Source organism: Aquarana catesbeiana, linkage group LG03 (genome assembly GCF_042186555.1).
Source record: "Aquarana catesbeiana isolate 2022-GZ linkage group LG03, ASM4218655v1, whole genome shotgun sequence".
Taxonomy (NCBI): domain Eukaryota; kingdom Metazoa; phylum Chordata; class Amphibia; order Anura; family Ranidae; genus Aquarana; species Aquarana catesbeiana.
The window spans coordinates 228,574,649-228,600,489 of NC_133326.1; the positions used below are offsets into that span (position 1 = coordinate 228,574,649).

At 42.5% G+C, this 25,841-nt stretch overlaps 1 protein-coding gene across 6 annotated transcripts in view; it reads right to left on the reverse strand.

Annotated features, from left to right (window-relative positions):
* Positions 1-25,841, reverse strand: part of ST7 (suppression of tumorigenicity 7) — a 257,764-nt gene that overhangs the window by 118,817 nt on the left and 113,106 nt on the right. For 5 of the 6 annotated variants that reach the window (XM_073619832.1, XM_073619834.1, XM_073619831.1 and 2 more), the window contains exons 3-4: positions 15,208-15,367; positions 3,354-3,408 (exon numbers count right to left, since the gene is read on the reverse strand). In XM_073619832.1, the coding sequence (XP_073475933.1) occupies positions 3,354-3,408; positions 15,208-15,367 (215 nt within the window). Of the gene's footprint in view, positions 1-3,353; positions 3,409-15,207; positions 15,368-22,619; positions 22,640-25,841 lie in introns of those variants that run through there. The other variant, XM_073619836.1, reaches the window with a different exon arrangement.

A 25,841-nucleotide genomic window follows, 5' to 3' on the forward strand; every position in this document is an offset into this window, starting at 1 on the left:
CACTCGGCGGGTGGGCCTTGTAGCCTGAGCAACCTCATATTTGTGTGTATACAGCTGTGCTGAGTGTGCGCTCCCTGCACAGTTACCGGTGACTAACAGAAAGCTTCCAATCGCTACTTGCAATCGGGTTTTTGATCATGTGACCGCCATGACAGCCAATCCCGGCAGTCATATGATCATAAACCCTGCCCTGCCTCCCAGCATCCTAAACCCCTTAAAGGGCCGAGACGCGCCGGCACCAAGGGATTAAGATTGCCCCCACTTAGGCAACATATATTTTGCATATAAATAAATGTTATGTTTTATATACTTTTTCAAGTGTCAATTCCGGTCTGTGCTGACTCCTGCCCCCTCCACCTGTTGCTATGGAGGCAGAGCACCTGTGCCTGTGTTGTGACAAAATGACCAACCTGGCAGAATGTGCAACCCGCGTCACTTCCTGTGACGTGGAATCAGCTGCATCTCCAAACCGAGCGCACGGTGCACACAACGCGTCATACATCCCTTCAGTGACGGACGTCAGTGCACAGAGGAATTTGCTTGCCAAAATGGTCGACTGACTACTGCGCATGGCAAAAATAAACACTTACGACCTTTACGTTGCTAAGCCCATCATGGTACACCTTACACCCGACCTCATCACACCTACAGTAAGAAGACGGATAAGTAGATAAGCTGACTCGACTGCTGAAATTAGTTTGCAAATTAAAAATGGGGTTTAGTATAGCAAGATGTCTGCTTCCCTGCCTTCTTACTGTAGGTGTGATGAGGTCGGGAGTAAGGTGTGCCCAATGGTCTTAGCAACGTGAATGTCGTAAGTGTTAGCTGATTTCTGCCGTGCGCATATGCAGTAGTTGGCCGAGCATATTGTCAGGCAAATTCCTCTGTACACTGACGTCAGCCACTGAAGGGATATATGATGTGTGCGTAGTGCGCTCGGTGTGGCGATACAACAGATTCCACGTCACAGCAAGTGACGCAGGTTGCAAATTCTGCCAGGTTGTTCATTTTGTCAGAACACCTGCACAGTTGTTTGTTAATTTTTTTTACAATTTCAGGCAAGATCGGAGATTTATTATCTGTGAACCCATAAAGTAATTAACAGAAGTGCCAGTTGCAGCAGTCACTGGTGCATCAAAATGTAAACAAAATAGGGGATGATTGTAATATGTGCAGAAATGGGGGCGCTATCACTGCTGCCATTATTCAATGCTCTGCTGTGCCCATGTCTCTACTATTAGCCTCTCTGCTCTGTTATTAGATAAATGAGAGGCTGTTCAGTAAACTTAAATTATAGTGGGGATATTACAATGCGTCAATTGAGTGATAGCACTAGGTCTACTGATGACAGTGCAAGCAGAAGCTTTAGGTTTTAATATCATAAGATTATCAATAATTACAGGGAGATTAAATGCATGAAACAAGGAAATTTGACATAATCATATGGAAGGAGTGTTAATGATGACCAACAATAAATACTATATCAGGGGCCTATGCTTTATATTGAGAGGATTTAGATGTTCTGCAGTGATTTGATCAGTTTCACTGCCTTAGTAATAAGCACAGCCGTTTCATCTGAAGGAAATCCTAAAAACATGGCCTGTTGGGGGTACTTGAGGACTGGAGTTGAGAAACATTGCACTAAACAACTAGCCAAATGTAGAAGAAATATAATCAAATTAAGGCACATATGGTTATGTAGAAACAAAACATGCAGTGGTATCAACAAGGCCCTCATTACCTTGTAAGCGCTTTGTACAATCTTTTTGAGTTACAGGTAAAATGTTCCATCCACACAATAATGTTATAATAAAAGAACAGATATAGACACAACCGGTTGAGTAAAAAGGATACCATTCAAATGAGGTTTGTAAACTAATACATAATAGTTAAAGCGGAACTTCAGTCATTTTTTTCATCTTTCCATCTATTAAATCTTCTGCCCTTGTTGTTTTAACTTTGGATAGTAAAACATTTTTTTCTCTGCCAGTAAATACCTTATACAGCCAACTTCCTGTTTCTTGTCTGGTAAAAAGCCTAGGATTATGACATCATGCACAGTGCTCTCACGCTCATGAGAGTTTGCCAGGAAGGAAGGGGGGATGAGTCATAAGAGGGCCAATAAAAGCGGCAGAGCTGGAGGTGTGCCTTTGTGTATCTGCGTAAATCCATGAAGTTAACAGGCAGCAGCTTCAGCTGCCCACAGTTAAAAATGATGCAGCCAGACTTAGTGGAGGGAAATTTCTGCAGCATATTTGGCAAGAACAGAATCACAGTTTATATAAAATAATATGTAAAGTGGTTGGAGGGAAGCTTCAGAATGGCAAAGACGTTTTTATTACAAATTATGTGAGCAGACTGCAGTTCCTCTTTAAATTGTAAAATAGTTTCTGTGAATATTGAAAAAAATTAAAATACAAGAATTTGACAAGGAACAATGAAATAACAAATATATTACAAATCTACAAATATAATGAACAAAACTGAATAATTAAATACTCTGGAAAGTTTTTTTTTAAGAACGAGCACCAAGAATGAGTGTCCAAAACAGTGCTTCTAAGTACGATTATGCAGGTGAATCCATGAAGAACCTCCACCACTTGTAATACTAGCAGCTCACCTCAATGAGTGGACCCCTGAATGAACACAAGGGTCACAAGCGCTTCCCCTCTGAGAGCGAACTAGACCTGAGATCGCTCTCAGGTCTAGCTGCAAGGGATTGCTGGTAAGCCTGAAGGAGAGCCATTACCTTTCATTGACACTGCCAACAGAAGTCAATCCCACCTGCTGCAACTTCCACCTGTGAGCCGAAGCCATCATCCCAAGCTGCTAGTACCCCCAAAACACTCTTGTCCAAGACACTTGGAAGAGTCTGGAGCACAGAGAGAGGGATCCTTCCTGTCAGCCCAGCAATTACATCTACTGGCACAGTAACACATACCCTTTTAGGGAAAGCGCTTGTGACCCTTGTGTTCATTCAGGGGGGGCACTCATTGAGGTGAGTTGCTAGTATTACAAGTGGTGGAGGTTCTTTATGGACTCACCTGCATGATCGTACATAGAAGCACTACTTTGGACACTCGCGTGTTCTGCTGCATATGAACTTCATTGGTTTCAGTTTGCTATATGTTTATCTCAACAATGCACTGTTTTATATCAGGCTCAAAATCTCACGTATGATCTGGGAAAAGTAGATTTCTGCACCATAAAGAAACATCCTCAGAGTAACCAGACTGTATATCTAATCATTCCTCTCGTTTTACTTTTCAGAGCATTAGCAACCAAATAAATATATACAAGAATTTGCAAGGTCAATCATAATCAAACAATAGAAAGATAAGGTAGCACCTTACCGATTATATTCTGCTCCTCGAAACAGATTTAATGGGTTTCGCCATACTTTACACTCTGTATTTGAAAATAAAGGTAACAAAATTAAACAACATAACAAAACCCACACCTTAAATCTGATATTTGCATTACATATTTCATATAGATCTACACTGAAGAAACGACTCCAGGAATTATATCTGAAAAGAACACAAATAGGCAAGTGAAAGGGGTTGATTACACTCATCTTTGGGCTTTTGTTTTTCTGATACAGGTCAAATATAGGTCAAATGCAAGTCAATTTCACCTACAGTATATTCTGAATGATCTCATAAGCACTTCAAACTGATGTCACTCTGTATTCAGCCATCAATGCCAGTTAAAGCCATCCCTAAAAATAGATCTGAAGGGATGGGGGTACCATTAAATTAAAGGGTTACTAAACCCACAACAGTAAAATCAGTCTGTATATGCAGTAAATAATGCTGGTTATACTCTGTGTTGAGTAAAAAGCCTGTAGAAGGAGCTGTGAGCCCCGAGTGTGTAGCCTGTACTATCCCTATTCCTTACCTGGATGCACGCCGTACACCGGTCATTTCCGTTTCCGCGCTCCAGAGTGGTTAGCGTGGAGCTCTCCATCCAGTGGATGCTGCAGAAATAGCCTGTGACCAGATCAAACACCCTGACGGCCAAAGGGACATGACCCGAGCCAGCAGTGCATCACCAGCACATCCCAGGAAACCCCCACCTTTGAAGGATACCTCCACCCTGCGAACCAGTAAGTGCATCTACTACACTAACATTTAACTGCATAATAGGACTTTTACAGTTGGCGCCTCCACCTCCCCCCCCCCCTTCCTCTACAGTCTACATAAAAAGCCTGTTTGATCCTGTCTTCTCTGATTCTCTCCTCCTTCCACTGTCCCCATTATATTTCCTGATAATACAGAGCCAGGGGACAAGCTGCACATGCTCAATTTGGGTTGACTGCTCGTTTTCGTTTAGGGGATTGAGAAGAGGAGATATATTTACCTAATCCACCGACTGCAAGACCGGCTCCCGCTGCTCCTGCCCCCCTGCACACTAATGGACTTTTCCTGACATAATCATTCCCATAGACTGGCTCTGGACGTGAGGATAGCAGGAACAGTCCACCACTGGATGTGGGGGAGCGCAGGACCCGGCAAGTACAGCTTTCTATTGCTCCCCCCAAAACAAAATGCGCAGTTAACCACTGGATTACGGGCAGAGCCCCACTGCATGGGAGCATAAAATTGTTTAATGGAGTTCTGCTTTAAGCCTTTGCGCTCTCTACTTTCTACATTTTTCAAATTGAATCAGTCACAGCAATGGTTATGTATTAGGCAGGCCATACACAGTGCAAATTTCTTTGCTGCAACCACGGGTTAGTGTAAGCCGTCCCCACCAGGAGAAGAGTGAATATCACTAGCGGCTATAGCCGCCACTAGCGATAATCGTAAGAGAATCCGTCAGACTGGCTGTAACCAAGTTGATTGATCAACTTGGTACATTCAGCCTGCCAATTAACAGAATCTCAGCCGGGTCCCTGCTAAACCGGCCAAGATTCGAACCATGGATCACTGGCCTTAGACTTTATTAAGGCCGCCATCCTTTATACTTGTGCCAGATAAGTGATTAATGAATGTCGTAGAGGTTTGAGATTGGCATGCCACACACAGACATACCAACTCACTATTGTCCACCATGATCGTGCCATCTCAGGAACAGGCAGAGAATGCATGGTATAGCAGCCTTGAGCAGGTAGATATATTTTGAGAATACATTTCTAAAGGCAGGTTTTGGTTTTCTATCCCAGAGGGTTTCCCATTAGGGAAAAAAAAAAATGCTGGGTGAAAGCTAGTGACTACCAGCACTTTCCTGAGCACCCTGTATGCAAAATGGAGGTGGATGGCAGTCACCTGAAAAATCTCTGTCTCTAACATGCCAATCTATATGTGTGTGTGAATACATGTGTGTCCGATTGTATATGCGTATGTTCTGGTTTGTACATTTTACATGTAAATATACAAAAACTAGCAATAAAAATGTTAGAATCAATTAGAAATGTCCTTGAAAGCAACTATCTTTATGACTGTGTTGTTAAATAGACTTAAAATACAGCCAGGGCATATCCTAATGTTACAAATAGTTGCTAATGACCGAAATTACCCATTTGTAATTATTTGCATATTATTGCAAAGCTCCACTTCAAGCAACCATTCTGTAGGGTCCTGACTTTACAAATGTAGGTTCTCAGATTCACAAACAGCTAAAACTGACATAGCTTTCTCAGGAAATAAGTCAGGCTCTTGTTTTTGAAAAATTAAGGTTATTTCATGCATCAAGTTTCCAAGAAACTGAACATTTTATACAAAGACATCGCCTAGCATCTTCTAAGAAAGAAGGCAAGTGGCATCTAATCGGGACATATGTATTTCTAGCAAATGCAAAGAAAATGTTTAAATGGGCAAAATGGGTGGAGAATTAGAAAAGGGTAATAAATGGATGTCTAAGTTTGAGGTGTTTAGATCAAGACGACAAATATATGTGAGATGTAGAGCAAATAAAATGGTGCTGGAGGAGTGTTTGATGCTTTCTGTTAAGCATGGTGGGGCAAACATGGTATAAGGGCTGCTTGGATTATAAAAAGGTGGGATATTAACACAAAATGCATGGCCTAACGAACCAGAAATGGTTTCACTCTATTTTACATCATGCCATCCCCAGTGGTCAGAGCTTGATTTATACAAATTGTATTATGCAACAGGACAATAAATCAGAAGCATACATCTAAGCTACACAAACTAAAGTAAAAACTGAAATGGTTTGATAGTCAGGCATTTGACCAGGTCGGATGGATTAAATACAAATTTCTACAGTGGGATGGGGAAGCAGGGCGGCAGATGCGAGTAAAACCCTCCATGGATGCACCGAGGGCAGCCCACTGGGAAGGACAGAGTGTCTGCTGCTGTAAGCAGCAACGCGATGCCTCTGGATACCGAGGAAAAGAAGAGCGACTTCTCCCTTCCTGGATGTGAGAGCCGATAGGAGAGTGGCTGCCTGTGCAGGGGCTCGGGCGCTGAAGCATGACCATGTGGAGGTCTGTGGCTGTACATACACAGGTTGGACAGTGCTATGGGGGAAAGGGGGGGCGGTGATGTAAAGAGGGCAGAGGAAACTGCTTTGGGAAGGGCCACCACCATAGCAGTGTCTTCTTTGGGCCTTCACATCACCTCCCAAACCCTGCATTCTGAGCACAATGTATTCCTGATCCCTGCATTCTGAGCACAACGCATTCCTGATCCCTGTATTCTGAGCACAACACATTCCTGATCCCTGCATTCTGAGCGAAACGCATTCCTGATTTCTGTATTCTGAGCACAACGCATTCCTGATCCCTGTATTCTGAGCACAACACATTCCTGATCCCTGTATTCTGTGCACAACGCATTCCTGATCCCTGTATTCTGAGCACAACGCATTCCTGATCCCTGTATTCTGAGCACCACTCATTCCTGATCCCTGCATTCTGAGCACAATGCATTCCTGATCCCTGCATTCTAAGCGTAAAGCTTTGAAAAAGCACAAAAGTTTTTTTTCTGGGCAGAATCATAAATTTTTGGTCCCTTAGGGCTCATTTAGAGGAATGCTCAGTCCCATCCTCTGTACAGAGCTGCTGGTAGGTTTAATTCCATGTTGGCACTTTGAAATAAATAAGTTGGTTTGGTGGAGCTGTTTGGGCACTCAGGCTCAAAAAGGTTCGCCATCACTGCCATATTGGGTTGTGGATGAGCAGTAATTGCACAATTCATAAGTGTTTAATACACACAGCACCCAGTAAGCAGCAAAGAGTTGGTATTTCACAAACAGGCTATTGGAAACGTAAGTAAAGTTACTCGTCTTTTTGCAGATGTGTCGCTCAGGTGACCCAGTGCTGACAGTCATTTTAATTACAAATGTCTTAAAAAGCCACCATTTAAACCAGCATTGTACAATTGGTGGCCTACGATGTCTTTTACAGCCCACAAGGTCCCAGTAGACAATGCAGAGTAGCAGTGGGGTACAGAGTGCTGAAACACTCTCTGAAATGCAGCACCTGGCATATAATGGTTGGCAGTATGTATGTTGGGTGGAGTGATCTTGTGTCTGACAGAGATGGCGTTGTTCTGGCCCGATGGTAGGTAGGAAGCTGTACAACAATGCGTGGAAATGCTGAGAACCAGTGAAAAGTGGATCTTTATTTTGGCTCCCACAGAACACCAATAAGAGAGGGATCGTTAGGTTTCTCCCAGTGGATACCAATAGGGGGGGGATCTTTAATTTTTAAGCCAATGACAGCACTGAAGGGGAGGAGGAAGGACTAGGGATGGAAACCGACCAAATGAAGAAGGGTTTATTTTTGCTTACACAGTCATCAGTGAAGGTAGGTTTATTACTGCCATGTTGAACACCACTTTCCAGAAACCACTGCATGGCAGTGTATGTAGCAGTGTGTAGCTTTCATATATACATGAAAATCTTCTACTTTGATCCTATTCCCGCTGTAGATCTAGACCGGTACTGACCCAAACCGCATGCATGCACACCTGAGGCGATCCAGGAGTGACCAAACCGACTCTCAGAGCCCATGATGACCCGCAAAAGGAGATAAAGATGCCGCAGTAGCAGTGGCTATGGGGGCCCAAGATGGCCTTGGGTCTCTACAGCCTCAGCACTGACAAACAGGAGGTCGGCGGTAAGTCCCTCAAATCCAACAAGTCACTGGGGAAAGAGCAGCCCAGGGACATGCTTTACTACAACCAAAAGCTGCAGGGGACAGGCTGCTCTACCTCTTCACACACACAGGCTCCAGCTCGAGCCAGAAAGGCAGAACAACCTGAAAGCTTTGGATGACACGCTGCCTCTAGATATCTCCACTGTCCCTACCCCTGACATCTTTGACACGCTGCAAGATGAAACCCCTCAACCCACACTCACTGAAATCCTGTATGCAGTCCAAAGGTGTACTGCCTCGGTGGATGGCCTGAAAGGGGTTTGGGGGGCCCACTGAAACAGTATCCCTCTTGCCGCAAGAGCTCCAGAAAATAAGGGAGAGAACCACAGCTGTGGAGAGCAGGGTTAGTGACATGGAATATCAATTATCCTCCACTCACTAGAGACACTAGGGCAGCACTACAACAAGCCGCAAAAGCCAATGCTAAAACAGATGCCATAGAGAACTGCCTGCGGCGCAATAATGTGGAGCTCCCCGAAAATATTGAGGGCCGGGACCCCATGGCAGTTACAGAACAGTGGCTGCAAGATGTCTTTGGGAAAGAGGCCTTCACATCACTATTTGCGGTTGAGTGGGCCCATCGCACACCACCTTGGCCACTCCCACCTGGTCGTCCACCGAGATCCATGTTGGCAAGGCTCCTGAACTACAAGAATTGTGAGATAATACTTAGGCTGGCACAGGAGAAAGGCTCTGTCCACTTTAATGGGACTAAAGTTTCATTCTACCCTGATTTCTTGGCTGACATACAACGGAAGAGATCTAAGTTTACTGATGTAAAGAAACGTCTACAAAAACTCCACGTGACCTACGCCTTGCTGTTTCCTGACCAAATTGCGAGTTACAGCCAGAGGGCAATCCACATTCTTTGAATCTGCATCTGACGAAGCAGCATGGCTGGACCACAATGAACAAGAACGCAGTCCACCCTGTCTGATACCCGGAAACCCACTCTGGCAGGACCGGTATGATCTTTGATGTTAATTTTCCAGTTTATCACTTTTACAGCGGGACACCTTACCTAACTCAGCGCTATGAACAGCTTCTGCCACAATGCTAAGCGATGTGTTCAGCACCATGCAAAAGTTTGTAAGTCGTTCCTGCATGATTCTACTATGCTTCACTGTGTCCCACATAAGGGGGCACCCTTGTTGGTGCCCAGTTGGCACCTGTTTGTTTACCAGACATTGGCCTGTGGGGGAGAGGGGGCGGATCACTCCCACCCCATTAACGGTGGCCACGGTCACCCAGCAGACCAGACACATAATACTTTCTACATCTGCCATTGTTGCGCGCTTGCGCTCTCTGTTTTGCAACCTACACTTCATTAGCTTCTTGAGCATGACCTAACATTTTTCCGGCCTTCAACCTTGTGTCACATGCAGTCAGTGGGTGGTTACCTACAAGACAGTAGGATTTACAAAGTGTGCTATGGCTACCACTCTAATAGTGTCTTGGACGTCCGGGGAGTGCATGACCCGTTAAAACACATGATTAGCTATTGTCTGAAGAAATTTCATCCAGCCATAATAGGAGGAGACTCGCCTCACAAAGGACACGGTGAACTTTATGCAATATCCCTGGGTGGGCAAGGCATATCACTCCACTCACTCTGCCTATTCCCGTGGAGTGAGTGTGCTGATCCATAAGTCCTTGGCTTACCAGGAATTAGATTCAATGATTGACCCGCAGGGGCGATATGTGTTTTTGTATTGCAGACTTTTTACAATAACTGTGATTACTGGATTCATGTATATCCCCCTCCATATTCTAGAGAGATTATACAACACCTTCTGTCGTACTTGGTCAACAAGCCGGAAGTTCCCATCATGATTCTGGGAGACTTTACCTGGACCCTAGGTTGGATAGGCATCCTCCGGTTCAGCCTCCATCAGGCGGAAGAGGCACTATTCTCAGCCATCTGCTGGCAGAGTTGGGATAGACAGATGTCTGGCGTGGGAATACCCGACAACCAAACAATTTTCGTGCTTCTCCAAAACTCATGGCTCTCTTTCCCGCATAGACCTATGTATCAGCTCTTCACATATCCTTAACTTAGTCACTAAAGTAGAATACTTTCCCAGGGGGATTTAAGATCACTCACCTATGGTGGCACACCTGACCACTCGTCCAGCTTAAACACCTTTTGGTTAAAACTTTTTTTCTTCCCATGAGAGGGTGGTGAAACAAAGAGGGATTTTTCCTTAACAATCAATCAATCATCAATCAATCATATCCAAATACTTCTTTGAGGTGGGATTCCTTTAAGGCACCTTCATAGCGGAAATTGTGGCCATAAAATATAATTCCTCTGCCCTCTTGGAGCGGGTGGAAGACCAGGTATGACAGTTGGAGCTCTATGTCACAGACCCATTCGATTCTGCGAGGGAGGCATGGATATCTGGCCAGGATTCCCTGGACCAGTTGAGATCCTCCGTCACAGAGCGGAAACTTTTTTTTACTAAGCAGGCATTCTCTGTGGGGGAGAAGACAGGTCAGTTGTTAGCTAGGATTGCTAGGTCTCAACAGTCCTCCCCAGCTATAGAGGCCATTCAGTGCTCCAACAGGCAAATGGTGAATGACCCTGAACTCACGATCATTGAATTAGCATCTTTTCACACGGACTTGTACAGTCCCTGTGATGGTTACTCTGATGAGGCACTACAGAGCTATTTAGAAAATATCTCCCTACTGATTCTGACACATCAGGCTCGCCAGGAGCTGGAAGCACCACTCCCGTTAGACGAGTTAAAAAAGGCGGCTGCCTCTTTTCCTACCTGCAAAGCACCAGGGGATGATGGGATCCCTATGGAAGTCACCCAGTATGCGGCAATCATCCTACCTAAACTACTGGAAGTATTTAACTCCTCGTTGAAAATGGGACAGCTGCCCACAACCATGTCCAGGGAAAATATCATACTATTGCTTAAACCAGGAAGGCCCACCTCCCTGTTGCAAAGTGACGTAAAAATATTGGCCAAAGTACTAGCAATAAGACTTAACAGAATTGTCCTCTCTATCGTTCACCCAGACCAGGCGGGCTTCATGCCACGCAAATCCACTGCGACCAACCTCAGAAGACTTTTTTTTAACACGCAAACCCCAGAAGATAATGCCGATCACAGGGCACTGTTGTCTGTAGACAATAAGGCATTCGACAGTGTCAGCTGGCGCTATCTATGGGCTATATTGTCCAAATTTGGATTTGGTCCTAGGTTCATTGTTTGGACATGGCTGCTGTATAGTTTCCCCACAAGCATGTCTGACAGGATGTCCCCTGTCTTTGCACTGGGCAGGGGGACCAGGCAGGGATGCCCCCTGTAACACCTGCTCTTTGCACTTGCCATTAAACCTCTTGCGGTCCAGGTGGGTGACTGCCCACAAATCAGAGGATTTCGATTTGGTGAACTGCATGAACAAATCATGCTTTACGGAGATGACATGCTCCTCTGGACGACTCACTATCCATGACAATGTCCATCATTGCCGATTTCGGCCTCTATTCTGGCCTTATCATCAACTGGTCCAAATCCGCACTGATGCTGCTGGATGGGGCACCTGAGCTGCGAACAGTACACCCCTGTCCTATGCCTATAGTGAATACCTTTAAATACCTAGGCATTCATATATCCCCCAAACTTACTGATTACTATAGCCTAAATATATACCCCTTACTGACCCGTTTCAGGGATAAAATAAACACATGGAACAGACTTAAAATGTCTTTAGCAGGGAAAACTACCTCATTAACTGCTTGCAGACCAGCCGTCGCGGTTTCACTGCGGCAGGTTGGCTCCGTCTCGCAAAATCCTGTTACTGTACATGATCTCGCAGGGCCTGGATAGCAGGCACGCGCGCGTGCCCGCCACAAGCTCCATGAGTCCGACCGCGGGTCCCGTGGACTCTATTTGTCCACGGGTATACTGGCGATCGTCTCACGGAGAGGAAGAACGGGGAAATGCCAACTATAAACCAGCATTTCCCCGTTCAGCCTAGTGACACTGTCACTGATCACAGCTCTCTGTAATCGGGAGCGGTGATCAGTGTCGTGTCACACATAGCCCCCCCCCCCCAGTTAGAATCACTCCCTAGGATACACTTAACCCCTGCAGCGCCCCCTAGTGGTTAACCCCTTCACTGCCAGTCACATTTATACAGTAATCAGTGCATTTTTAATCGCACTGATCGCTGTATAAATGTGACTGGTCCCAAAATAGCGCCAAAAGTGTCCGCCATAATGTCGCAGTCACGATAAAAAACGCTGATCGCCGCCATTACTAGTAAAAACAAAAAATTATTAATAAAAATCCCATAAATCTATCCCCTATTTTGTAAACGCTATAACTTTTGCGCAAACCAATCAATCAATATACGCTTATTGCGATTTTTTTTAACAAAAATATGTAGAATACGTATTGGCCTAAACTGAGGAAAAACATTTTTTTTATATATATTTTTGGGGGATATTTATTATAGCAAAAAGTAAAAAACAATGCGTTTTCAAAATTGATGCTCTTTTTTTGTTTATAGCGCAAAAAATAAAAAACGCAGAGGTGATCAAATACCACCAAAAGAAAGCTCTATTTGTGGGGAAAAAAGGACGTCAATTAAGTTTGGGAGCCACGTCGCACGACTGCGCAATTGTCAGTTAAAGCGACGCAGTGCCGAATGGGGGAGGTTTAGCTCTCCCCAACCCTTGGCTATACCATCTGGCCACACAGCTGCAACACTTGGTAGGAGCCATGTCTCCCAACCCTGTTGGTTCGTCAGCTAAACTCATGCTGATAGGCATGGGGTCAACGTCCATAACAGAGAGCCTGGAAGCACAGCGGTTTTAGCAGCCTAACAAGCAAATGCCCACACCTACACACTTCTCCAAAAGGTGTAGAATAAGGTCTAGCAATTGCAGCAAGTAAAGGGGTGCACGATTTACAACCCACTGTGGGAGAACAAATCATATGAGGAACTGGCCAAACTCCAACAGGGACCCAGGTGGCATGCCCTAGGCATAACTCACCTCATGCATGTTTTTCACAACGGGAGACTGCTCTTTTCCAGACCTACAAACCAAGTTTGCACTACCATCTAACATGCTATTCTACTACCTACGGCTACAACAACCCGTTAAAGCTCAAGGCACCACAGTAGAATGGGTACAATCACCTACCCCTATTTTCCACTTACTCCAAAGCACCGCGGAAACAAAGAGCATAATCTCCCAATGCTTATGCTCCTTTCCACATTCATAGAGGGACATCCCTTGAAAGCAGTAGCCCAGTGGGAGGAGGATTTAGGCCCTATTTCGGGGGGTCAGTGGGAGGAGGCCCTTCAATCTGTTACCACATGTTCACTGAATGTATCGCAGAAGGTGTCCCAAATGTATATATTGCCGAGAGCACACTATACTCCAGTAAAATTATATTTAAAAACGGGCAAGCTACCTGACTTGTTATGTGGAAAATGCAAAATAGTGCCAGGTGACTTGATGCATCTCCTCTGACGCTGCTCCATAGATATTGAAGGGAGATCCTGGCCACACTTAAGCGGGTATTCCAAACCAATGTTCCTCTTGATCCTCTCTGTTGCCTTTTAGGTATACTGGAGGGGGCAATCCCAGAGGAAAGAAAAAGAATTCCAAGATCCATGAAATCATAGGTTCTTGGTCACCACATCCCAAAATAAGTAGAAAGAACAAACAACCCCCATGGTTGGGTGGGACTTTAAAAGTGACCAAGAACAAACAGTTTTAGCAAAAATATCAAATTTATTGAAAATTACATATATTGAATAAAAGACTTAAGTCGAATAACGACAAAAAGTACATGAATGATCACGCCTGATAAAGTATTGCATAATACGTGCAGACACACATAGGCTGATTGGATGAACCCAAAGTTTCTGGCTAGATGCCCTTCTTCAGGATAATTTTAACATCCATAGCCCGGTGTCTATTGAAAAAATATACAAATATACATATGAATTATATAGACAATGTGAACAATGTAATATATCCCAGAGGAAATGACGAGGACAGCAACCAAGAGAGCCTTGTTTCAAGCTAGGAAAACAATTCTTATGGGATGGAAGTCTGCCACTCCACTTACGGTTAAGTCCTGGATTGAACACACGGGGGATACCCTCATACAAGAAAGATACATATACCAACACAGGGGGAGTCCCGGGAAATTTGAAAAACTATGGGGCCCCATGGTTGGATACACCAGGAATTAGTCCCAAAGAGCTTGTTCAATTAAGACTGCTTAGATGCCTATAGACCAAATGGTTGTATAGGGGATTGAATGGGCGAGAGATGCTTAACAATGTGCAGGAAAACATGGATGAGGGCACGCGGATTAGAGGACGTGCTGTACTGTCATCTCTCTATATATATCTAGCTATATATCTATCTATATATGGATATCTATATCTATATTCCATCCACTGGCTGATATTTTTTAATATGAAGCTGTAAAAAAAAAAAAAAAAAATAAAATAAAAAAAGTTGTTTTAGATATGGCCTTTCACTTCATTTGTGGATACAAATGTGGCATTTTTATGTTGAACAGCACTATTATAACCCATTGCTTATGTGAAAGCCAAAGTCAAGAGTCAAAAGTCAAGAGTAGAAACACTCTGAGCAGTGGATAGAGTATAGGTAACCCCTGTCAGTCTTTTTCTGCCATCTGTGTCCATTGGGGAGATTTATCTTTACTGCCTGTTCTACAGCCAAAGAAAAAAAAAAAAAAGAGGGGGAGGAAATCCCTGTAAATAAGGGAATCCATTGGGGTCCCCCAGGTCAGCAGAACTAGTGTCCACATCGGAAGATTTTCCCTCTATTGTTAGACAAGACAAAATTTGGGATTTTCTTTTACTTACACTTTTGATAACAGTGAGCAGGACAAATAGAGGGTGAATCTCCTTAACAGAGAAACAGACAAAAACCTGACAGGGGTTTGATTTCCACACTACTCTGTCCAAAACTAAAAATAAGTGTTGCCTTTAGTTACACTTTAACTATTTTCACACTGTACACAAGACAATTTAAGAAAAGTTTAGCGGTTTCCAGCATAATTGGCTTATACCTGAGACACTTTGTCGACTTGAGTCAGCATCTCCATTACTTGTATTTGAGTTACTTGGTGTGCTGTTGTCAACACCTCCTAACAGAGGGCGCAAGTGACTTACAGAGACTTGTTCAATGAATGATGTTCCATACTTCCGAAAATACCACCATTCAAATATCTAAAAGAAAAAAAAAACAATCGTTACTTATGAAAGCAAACCTGGATGGGTGGAATTTGTCTTGCACGTAATAAAAGTAATACAGCAGGTAGCAGTGAAAACAATTGCCTGGGATAGCTACCACAAACGCTATTCACTATATTCAACAAAAAAAAAAAGTCACACCACCAATAAAACTCTAAACAAGAAAAGGGAAGAAGTATTTACGTACAGTTCATTGAAGCTGGCACAGGTATTCCTCTTGATCTTTCCCTTTTTGAGGGGCAGCTTTTAAAGAACTTTAAAGATTACGTAGAGTGCATTTCAAATGAGCACATAATTTGAGTGTTTTATACATTTACAGTGGGGACGGAAAGTGTTCAGATCCCCTTAAATTTTTCACTCTTTGTTATATTGCAGCCATTTGCTAAAATCATTCAAGTTCATTTTTTTCCCTCATTAAATGTACACACAGCACCCCATATTGACAGAAAAACACAGAATTGTTGACATTTTTGCAGATTTATTAAAAAAGAAAAACTGAAATATCACATGGTCCTAAGTATTCAGACCCTTTGCTGTGACATATTTAACTCAGGTGCTGTCCATTTCTTCTGATCATCCCTGAAATGGTTCATTTGAGTCCAGCTGTGTTTGATTATACTGATTGGACTTGATTAGGAAAGCTACACACCTGTCTAAATAAGACCTTACAGCTCACAGTGCATGTCAGAGAAAATGAGAATCATGAGGTCAAAGGAACTGCCTAAAGGGCTCAGAGACAGAACTGTGGCAAGGCACAGATCTTGCCAAGGTTACAAAAAATTTATGCTGCACTTAAGGTTCCTTAGAGCACAGTGGCCCCATAATCCTTAAATGAAAGATGTTTGGGACAACCAGAACCCTTCCTAGAGCTGGCCGTCCGGCCAAACTGAGCTATCGGGGGAGAAGAGCCTTGGTGAGAGAGGTAAAGAAGAACCCAAAGATCACTGTGGCTGAGCTCCAGAGATGCAGTCGGGAGATGATAGAAAGTTGTAGAAAGTCAACCATCACTGCAGCCCTCCAGCAGTCGGGGCTTTATGGCAAAGTAGCCCGACGGAAGCCTCTCCTCAGTGCAAGACACATGAAAGCCCGCATAGAGTTGGCTAAAAAAACACCCGAAGGACTCCAAGATGGTGAGAAATAAGATTCTCTGGTCTGATGAGACCAAGATAGAACTTTTTGGCCTTAATTCTAAGCGTTATGTGTGGAGAAAAACCAGGCACTGCTCATCACCTGTCCAATACAGTCCCAACAGTGAAGCATGGTGGTGGCAGCATCATGCTGTGGGGGTGTTTTTCAGCTGCAGGGACAGGACGACTGGTTGCAATCAAGGGAAAGAGGAATGCGGCCAAGTACAGGGATATCCTGGACGAAAACCTTCTCCAGAGTGCTCAGGACCTCAGACTGGGCTGAAGGTTTACCTTCCAACAAGACAATGGCCCTAAGCACACAGCTAAAATAACAAAAGGAATGGCGTCACAACAACTCCGTGACTAGGGCTGAAACAACTAATCGATTCATCGACAACTAATCGATTATGAAATTAATCGATTACTATTTTCATAATCAAGTAATCGGCCAGTAACATAATGGGGTTAAAAATATAAAATGAGCCCTTTATAGTACAAAAAGAGCAAATAATCACTACTGTAAATATTGCTTTCACCATTCTACAGTAAAAAAAATGAACCCCTTACAGTAGCGATTTGCTTTTTTTGTACTACCATATAGTTGGTTGTTTATATTTACCACTGCATAGAGATATTTAAGAATAAATTGCCTTTTTTTTAAACTTTACATATTAACTAAATTATACACCACACTTTTTTTTAAGGTTATTAACCGATTAATCGAAACAATAATCGGCCAACTAATCGATTATGAAACTAATCGTTAGTTGCAGCCCTATCCGTGACTGTTCTCTAATTGAGCATCTCTGGAGAGACCTAAAAATGGCTGTCCACCAACGTTTACCATCCAACCTGACAGAACTGGAGAGGATCTGCAAGGAGGAATGGCAGAGGATCCCCAAATCCAGGTGTGAAAAACTTGTTGCATCTTTCCCAAAAATACTCATGGCTGTATTAGATCAAAAGGGTGCTTCTACGAAATACTAGAGCTGCACGATTAATCGTATATAAGATCGCGATTTCGATACACACACACACACACACACACACACACACACACACACACACACACACAAACACACACACACCCCGCGCAATCTGCAAGCTGGATTAGCTCGATTTTCCAGATCTCCCAGTCAGAAGCACGGAACCAGCGTGGAACGCAAATGGCGCCGATATCGGAACGGACGTCAGTCAGCATAGAACATAGTGCCGGCCTGGACTGCGCAAGGGCAATCAACACGCCGCTCGCCCGCAATGCTCGGGGCTGGTTATTTAATACAGCAAGGGGCGGATACTTTTCTCAAAAGGGCAGATGTATATATGGTTATAAAGACAGCAAGGGGTGGATGCTTTTCTCAAAGGGGCAGATGTATGGTTAACTATACATCCGCCCCTTTGAGAAAAGCATCCGCCCCTTGCTGTATTAAATGAATAACCAGCCCCGAGCATCGGGAGCGAGCGGCGTGTTGATTGCGCATGCGCCGTCTACAGCTGATTTTTCGCTTTTAAATTTAACCATTTTAAAGAATCGTGAGAGAATCGTGATCTGTATTCTAAGCAAAAGAATCGCGATTCTCATTTTTCCCAGAATCGTGCAGCTCTACTAAATACTGAGCAAAGGGTCTGAATACTTAGGACCATGTGATATTTCAGTTTTTCTTTTTTAATAAATCTGCAAAAATGTCAACAATTCTGTGTTTTACTGTCAATATGGGGTGCTGTGTGTACATTAATGAGGAAAAGAAATGAACTTAAATGATTTTAGCAAATGGCTGCAATATAACAAAGAGTGAAAAATTTAAGGGGGTCTGAATACTTTTCATCCCCACTGTATATATAGTGCCTTGAAAAATTACTCATACCCCTTGAAATTTTCCACATTTTGGCATGTTACAACCAAAAACTTAAATGTATTTTATGTGATAGACCAACACAAAGTGGCACATAATTATGAAGTGAAAAAACCTCTCATGCCCCCCTATCCCCCAAATACATACATGAGCCTAATTTCAATCCAACACTGTGCCAGAGAGTAGCAGCGCTTCTCTCTCTCATAACAGGACATAGAAGCGGGAGCTGCTGCTGCCAATCAAATTCTGGGAGGAGGGAGCGTGGGCAAGCCATGCTGTGTCGAACGAATGACACTTTGTGCCCCTTTAGCAAGTGGAGTGCTAGGGGGGCACTTTTAAGGGAAGAGGAGCCAAGAGCACAGATGGGAGACCCCGAAAGAGGAGGTTTGGGGACCTCTCTGTGCAAAACCATTCCATCAACCAGGACAAGAATGTCCCTTTGGCTTCAAAAATAGCTAATGTAGTGTTTTGGGGATTGAGACAATGAGCTACAAGCACCTGAACAACCATATGTGAACAGGGACAATTTAAACAAAAGGGGCTTGTTGAGCATCCTGGAGCCTGGGGCTACAAAACACTCAGGGTGAAAATGCTTAATATGCTCCTGTGTTTTCTTTCCCACAGAATGAAAATAACCGAAAAAGTGTATCTAAAGCCAAGATTTGTTTTTGTTCTTTGTGTCCTAACGTCTAAAGTCCTCTTTGCCCCCTGTTATGGGGACACAAAAAGTGAGAGGAAATTGCTCCAAAGTGATGGAAAACTGCAGTTGTCACCAGAACAAGGTGTACTCACTGGAAGATTGCCCCTCACATCTAGTACTGGAGACATCTATAAAATGTTGGAATTTCTATCACTTTTTATTCTGTTAACAATGGTCAGCAAAATAGAGAGGGTGAATCTAAACAGCAAGACGTCACACTTTCCAAAACTAAAAAGGAAGCTTCTGCTTTAAGGCAGACGTGTGTGCTTAAAAATGCAGATTATACTTCATGCTTTACAATGCTGGGCAATATCTGAATTTGCTGCTCCTTCTCATTGTAAATATCCAAGTTGGCTAACTCAATGAAAACAATCAGCCACAAATAGAGTGCATATTTTAAAAATTGTTAACATTTATATCCAGCCAAAACTTTTTTTTTTTTTTTTGGTGGAATGAGTGAGTAAGGATTAGAACCTGTCGGCTTTTACCACTATCCAGGGCTCCTGTTGTTACCAAGGCAGAAAGTAAGAAAAGAAAGAAAGTCACAAACAGTATCACAGAAAGCGTGTTTTTTTTTTCTTCTTCAAATTGAGAGGAAAGCAGTAAAAACCTAACAGGTGTTTAAACACATCCCCTCTTAAGGCTGGGTTCACACCATTGTGAATTGGATGCTAGATCCCAGGATCCAATTCGCAATAACAGCAGCCCAAAATTCGAGCTGAAAATTGGACCTGAAACAGTAACCCAGCACGCACCGGACCCCTGCTGTGAGCCACATGTGGCTTATATATGAACAGAGCCTTATTCAAAGCTAAAGTTCTGGTTTTATATTTTGAGGGATCTATCTATAAAAATAAATTACTGCATGAATGTGACAAGCATTCAACCATCCTTGATTAATTCTGCCTATATTTCTCTAAATAATAATCTAGTGGCCATATTGTGGTATTTTTTTCTGATTGAGAAATTTCAGAAAAAATACCGCATTATGGCCACTAGATGGAATGGACAATTATAGCAAACCACTATAAAGAAAAATACAGCCAGAATTCATCAAGGACAAATGCTTGTCCAGTGAAATTTTTTTACCAACTAGACCCCTAAAAGATAGAGAGCAATTGGACCAAGCCAAAGAGATCCCCTTAGATATCAATCTTTGAATTACTTTATTGTAACCAGTTACAAAAATAGGGGAATACAAGCTTGAAGAAAATAAGAAAATACTCAAAACGCAGACAAACACAGCTAAATGGTGGTGAAAATAACATTCTCTATGAAATGAAGCCTGTTGAAAGATGAGAAACTGCCTAGAACGTAACCAGAAAGATCGTGAGAACCTCCAGTCATGTATCATTTTTATAAATGTTGGGCTGACGATATAAAGAAGCACTGCGCTTTATGTGGGCTGTTTAGTATCACAATTCCACCCAAAATGGATCTCTCAGCTTGGGGAGGCACAAGTGTAAATAATCCCCCTTTCACTTCTTATATATAAAATTACTCTGGAAGCTGAAGTTGGCCAAAGACAGACAGTAGTTGGAAGCTGTCTGCATGCCTAGGGAGGTCTTGGTAATCCATGAGGTGACCACTAACCAATTCCATTATAAATCCATTGGCAAAGACCACGTTGTGTTTTGAATGAAAATAAGAACATGAATGAAGATACAAATACAATGTGCAAGATCATATGCAACAAAAGATATAGCATACAAATCAAAAACAGATTACGCTTATCTATGGTTGCAAGAATCAATAGCATTATAACGGCTGGCGAACACATGCGTTTGAAGTTAGATAAAAATCATTCTGAGATCAGTGTGCGCCTCTTTCATTCAAATGTAATGTGAACATATGGCTCATGCACCTCCAACACCCTCTACACTAGCCTAGAGCTGCAACGAACGATTATTTTCATAATCGATTCGTTGGCCGATTATTGTTTCGATTAATCGGTTAATAACCTTAAAAAAAAGTTTAGTGTATAATTTTAGTTAATATGTAAAGTTTTAAAAAAAAGGTAATTTATTCTTAAATATCTCTATGCAGTTGTAAATATAAATAACCAACTATATGGTTAGGGAGCAAAATATCTAATCCACTCTGAGAATAACAGACAGAAGAGATATACTGTATATACTATTAGAGGAGATATACTATTAGAGGAGATATACTATTAGAGGAGATATACTGTATATACTATTAGAGGAGATATACTATTAGAGGAGATATACTGTATATACTATTAGAGGAGATATACTGTATATACTATTAGAGGAGATATACTATTAGAGGAGATATACTATTAGAGGAGATATACTGTATATACTATTAGAGGAGATATACTGTATATACTATTAGAGGAGATATACTGTATATACTATTAGAGGAGATATACTATTAGAGGAGATATACTATTAGAGGAGATATACTATTAGAGGAGATATACTGTATATACTATTAAAGGGTGAATCTGGTAAATATCATCAGAGATCACATTTTTTTTTATTAAAAACAAAAACAAACAATGTAATTTTAAGAATGTTCGTTCGATTTTCTAATCGTTAGTGGGGTCAAATCGATGTTCATTTTCAAGCACAGTGACGGGAAAATTTGGAAATACAAAACTCGGTCAAAGGAATTTTCAGACAGTGTATGTGGTTTTCGTTCAGAAATGACATTCATCTTAAAAAACAGAATGTTAAAAACAAGTGAAAATTTCAAACAACATTCTTTCATTCAGCGAATGTACAAAGATTTTTCTGAAAATTGATCGGTGTGGCCAGCATAAGGCTCGGTACACACCTATGCAGTTTGCTTTTGATCTGTTTCTGCAGTGCTTTTTGCTGTGCGTTTTGATTTTTGTGCACGTGTTTTTGCTGCGATTTGCATTTTGCTTTTTTTTGGCCAATTTGTTGTTGGGCAGATTAAAAAGCACAAATAGCTGCAAAAACGCATTACATGCTTTTCTGCAGCTTCTCTACTGAAGTACGGTATATTGAACCAAAAAAGCACCATTTTGCGTGAATGTGTCCCGTAGGAAACCATGTAAATGAACTGCAGTGCGTTTCTGCAAAAAGCACCAAAAAACACATAGATGTGAACCAGGTCTAAGACATTTAGTAACACAATGGGGATAAAAAAAACAAAAATTGGCCCTATATAGTACAAAAAAAAAAGCAGATAATCACTACTGTAAGGGGTTCATTTTTTTACTGTAGAGCTGTGAAAGTAATATTTACAGTAGCGATTATTTGCTCTTTTTGTACTATAAAGGGCTCATTTTAGTTTTTCTTTAACCCCATTATGTTACTGGCCGATTAATCGATTATCAAAATAGTAATTGATTAATTTCATAATCGATTAGTTATCGATTAGTTGTTTCAGCCCTACACTAGCCCAAAAGGTGCTGTCATAAAGCAGATATTTAAATCCATGTACACAAACCTATAAACTAATACAAAGATAAAAGCAAAAATAAATACAATAAAAATGCAATATGTACATCTAATAAGTATAATACATTCTGTATACATTGGAACTAATCTTACATTTACCAACTTCATGATGGCTGTTCTAATGTTCTGCCGTCACTCGAACGTCTATAGCAGATATTCTAACACACTCACTTTTCTTGTCAGAAGTTTTGCATATTATATTTATTGCTAGGTTCAGCTCATATATCTCCTAACCAGGTGTGCAACACTGCTTTGTGTATTATTAGCCTACTAGGCAAAAAAGGTGGAAGGTAAAACAGCTACTGTAAGTCTGTAAACTATTACCTGTTCCTGAAAAAGGGTTAGATCCATTGGTGCAGCTCAGGAGTTCTCCGCATGTGGTACAAGGGTATATTTTAAGAGTTCGCGGGCATCACATAAGGATAATAGTTTGTAATTTTGGTAAACATATATACAAAACAAACCAAATTTAATAAATTGGTTACTTTGGAAGAAGTGACCGTTTAGAAAACACCGCCATGCATTTAGTGGTTTGAACAATGCATGAATAAAAATTGTAGGGGGGTACCATGAATGGATACACGCAAAGGGTACTTCATTTACATTAGTCGCATTACTTTGATGTGACGTAACACTCTCTGGCACTCAACTTGCATCAAAGTAGTACAGGGACCTTTTCAAAGTTGCATAGATTGGAATGGGGGCCATTGAAATCAATGGGCTGCGAGTTGTCATGCGACTTTGTGTGTCCAAAATCACATGACAAGTCGCAATAGTGTGAAAGGAGCCTAAATGTCGATTGCATTATAGGCCCCTTTCACATGGGTGATCCGATCAGGTCCACCAGTTTTTCAGGTGGACCTGATCAGACCCTCCAATCTCCTATGGAGCGGCTGTAGTCCCGCTGCCATCCCATCCAATCCGGTCTCCCAAAAACAGATGGATGGGGAACCTATTCCCCAGCCGTCTGGTGGATCGGATGGCATCGAATGGAAATGGACAGGCAGTCTGTTTCCAGCCGATTGCCCTATAGAGGAGAGCGGGACTGTGTCTGCTCTGCATAGCGGAGCGGACACAGAACTGTCATCCGCCTGCTCAGTAGGGATCAGCAGAGAGATCCCCTGCTGAGCAAGCGAATTCCGCTCACGGAGGCATCCATGTGAAAGGGGCCTCAAGGATACATAATAGAACAGAGAAACACAGGTGTAACTGAGGTTCCAGAAATTCTGCAGTGGATTGTAATGTACATATACTGTATATTTGGGTTTCCAGGATGCTCTAAACCAGGGGTGTCAAACTCAATTTTATTGCAGGCCGCTTAAGTATTATGGTCACCCTCAAAGGGCCAGTTGTATCTGAAAAACTAGATGTCCAACCCCACCCCACCCCCCCTCTTATATCAGATGTTAACAGCCCCCCCTCCCCCATCAGAGTCCCCCACCCTTCCTTACGGTGCTGGGAAGCAGAAAACTGCAGGGTCTGGAGGTGAGCTGGAGTCAGCTGCATGCAGAGACCAGGGGAGGAGGAGATGAGGGGGTTCTGTGGCTTTATAGAGGTACAGGATCTGTAGGAGTTCTATGCCCCTCTCTGCTGCCGACTGCTGAGACGGTTGGGCAGAGACTAGCCTCTCTGCAGCTGCACAGAGAAGCGCAGAATCTGGTGGAGGTGTTCTGTCCTCCTCTCTGCTAATGACTGTTAAGACAAGCTGGGGGTGGAGACAAGGGGGTACTGCGGCTGCAGCAGAGGTGCGGGGGCCAGATGAAATGGCCTGGAGGGGCAGATTTTGTCCATGGGCCTTGTGTCTGACATGTGCGCTAATCTATCATGAATTACTAAATCACCCAATTTAATAAAGTACAAAGTATCGAAAACAGCATGAATGGCTCCTAATAGCAGAACAACCTGTGAGTTCTGGATATATATGTGCATGCAGCGCCTATGTCTGTACTCTGTCTCCCTGTAATGAAGTAATATACAATAAATGAAACTGCAGCTTTAACTGAGATTGATGCAGTTTCCATTGTAGCACCAAGCAGCTTAGTGTGCTAGCATTTTAAAGCTCAAGGTGGAATCCATGACTATGTGGGATGTGAGAAAATGGGTGCCACTTCATCATAAAAAATAGGATTTTTGTGATTAAACAGTGGGTAGACATCCAACAGGGATCGGACCATAGAGAATAATAATCCTGATTTTAAACAACAATCTTCATTATGCTATTCAAAATAAAAAAATTAAAAAAAATCGACATTCTGAACCATTTAATTTCATTGTGGCCCATGACCGGTTATCAAATCACTTAAGTGGCACGCACTCTTCAAAAGCTTGTGCACCCCTGACATACTTCAATTATAATGATAAACTATATAGATTTAAAAAAAAAATAGGATTTTTACAACAGCTTAATTGTAAAATCCTTTTCTTGGAGTACATCACAGGACACAGAGCCATAGTAGTTACTATGTGGGTTATATAGGCCACCTTTGGGTGATAGACACTGGCACACCCTAAGACAGGAAGTTCACTCCCTATATAACCCCTCCCATTACTGGGAGAACCTCAGTTTTTGTAGAAAAGCAATATAAATGTATCAAAAGAGGGGAGGGACCTCTGTGTCCCGTGATGTACTCCAAGAAAAGGATTTTACAGGTATGTGGTTATAAAAATCCTATTTTCTTTATCATACATCACGGGACACAAAGCCATAGTAGTTACTATGTGGGATGTCCCAGAGCAATGCTATCTGAGGGGAGGGAGACACAAACAAAAAGTAAGGAACCATAAGAGCTGAGGACCTATACTGCTGCCTGCAGCACACTGCGCCCAAAGGTGATATCCTCATGCCTTTTTACATCCACCTGGTAGAAACTGGTAAATGTATGGACTGAAGATCAAGGTGCGGCCTTGCAGATTTGAGCCATGGAGGCTTGGTGATGCACTGCCCATGAAGAACAGCTCTGGTGGAGTGCGCTTTGATTTGAAAAGGTGGAATCTTCGTCTCCAAATCATAATCTTGAACAATTATTTGCCAAACCCACTTATAAATAGTAGATTTCGATGCTGCCTGTCCTCTTTTAGGACCTTCAGGCAACACAAACAAAACATAGGATTTTCAAATCTGAGCAGTCGCCTTCAAGTAGACTTTGACTGCTCTCACCACATCAAGGGAATGTAGCGACTTATCTAAACCAGAATAAGGTAGAACAATATCCTGGTTTAGATGATAACCTGACACTACCTTCGGTAGAACGTTAGGATGAGGACGCAATACTACTCTATCCTTGTGATTAGTTAAATATGGCTCTTTACAAGAAA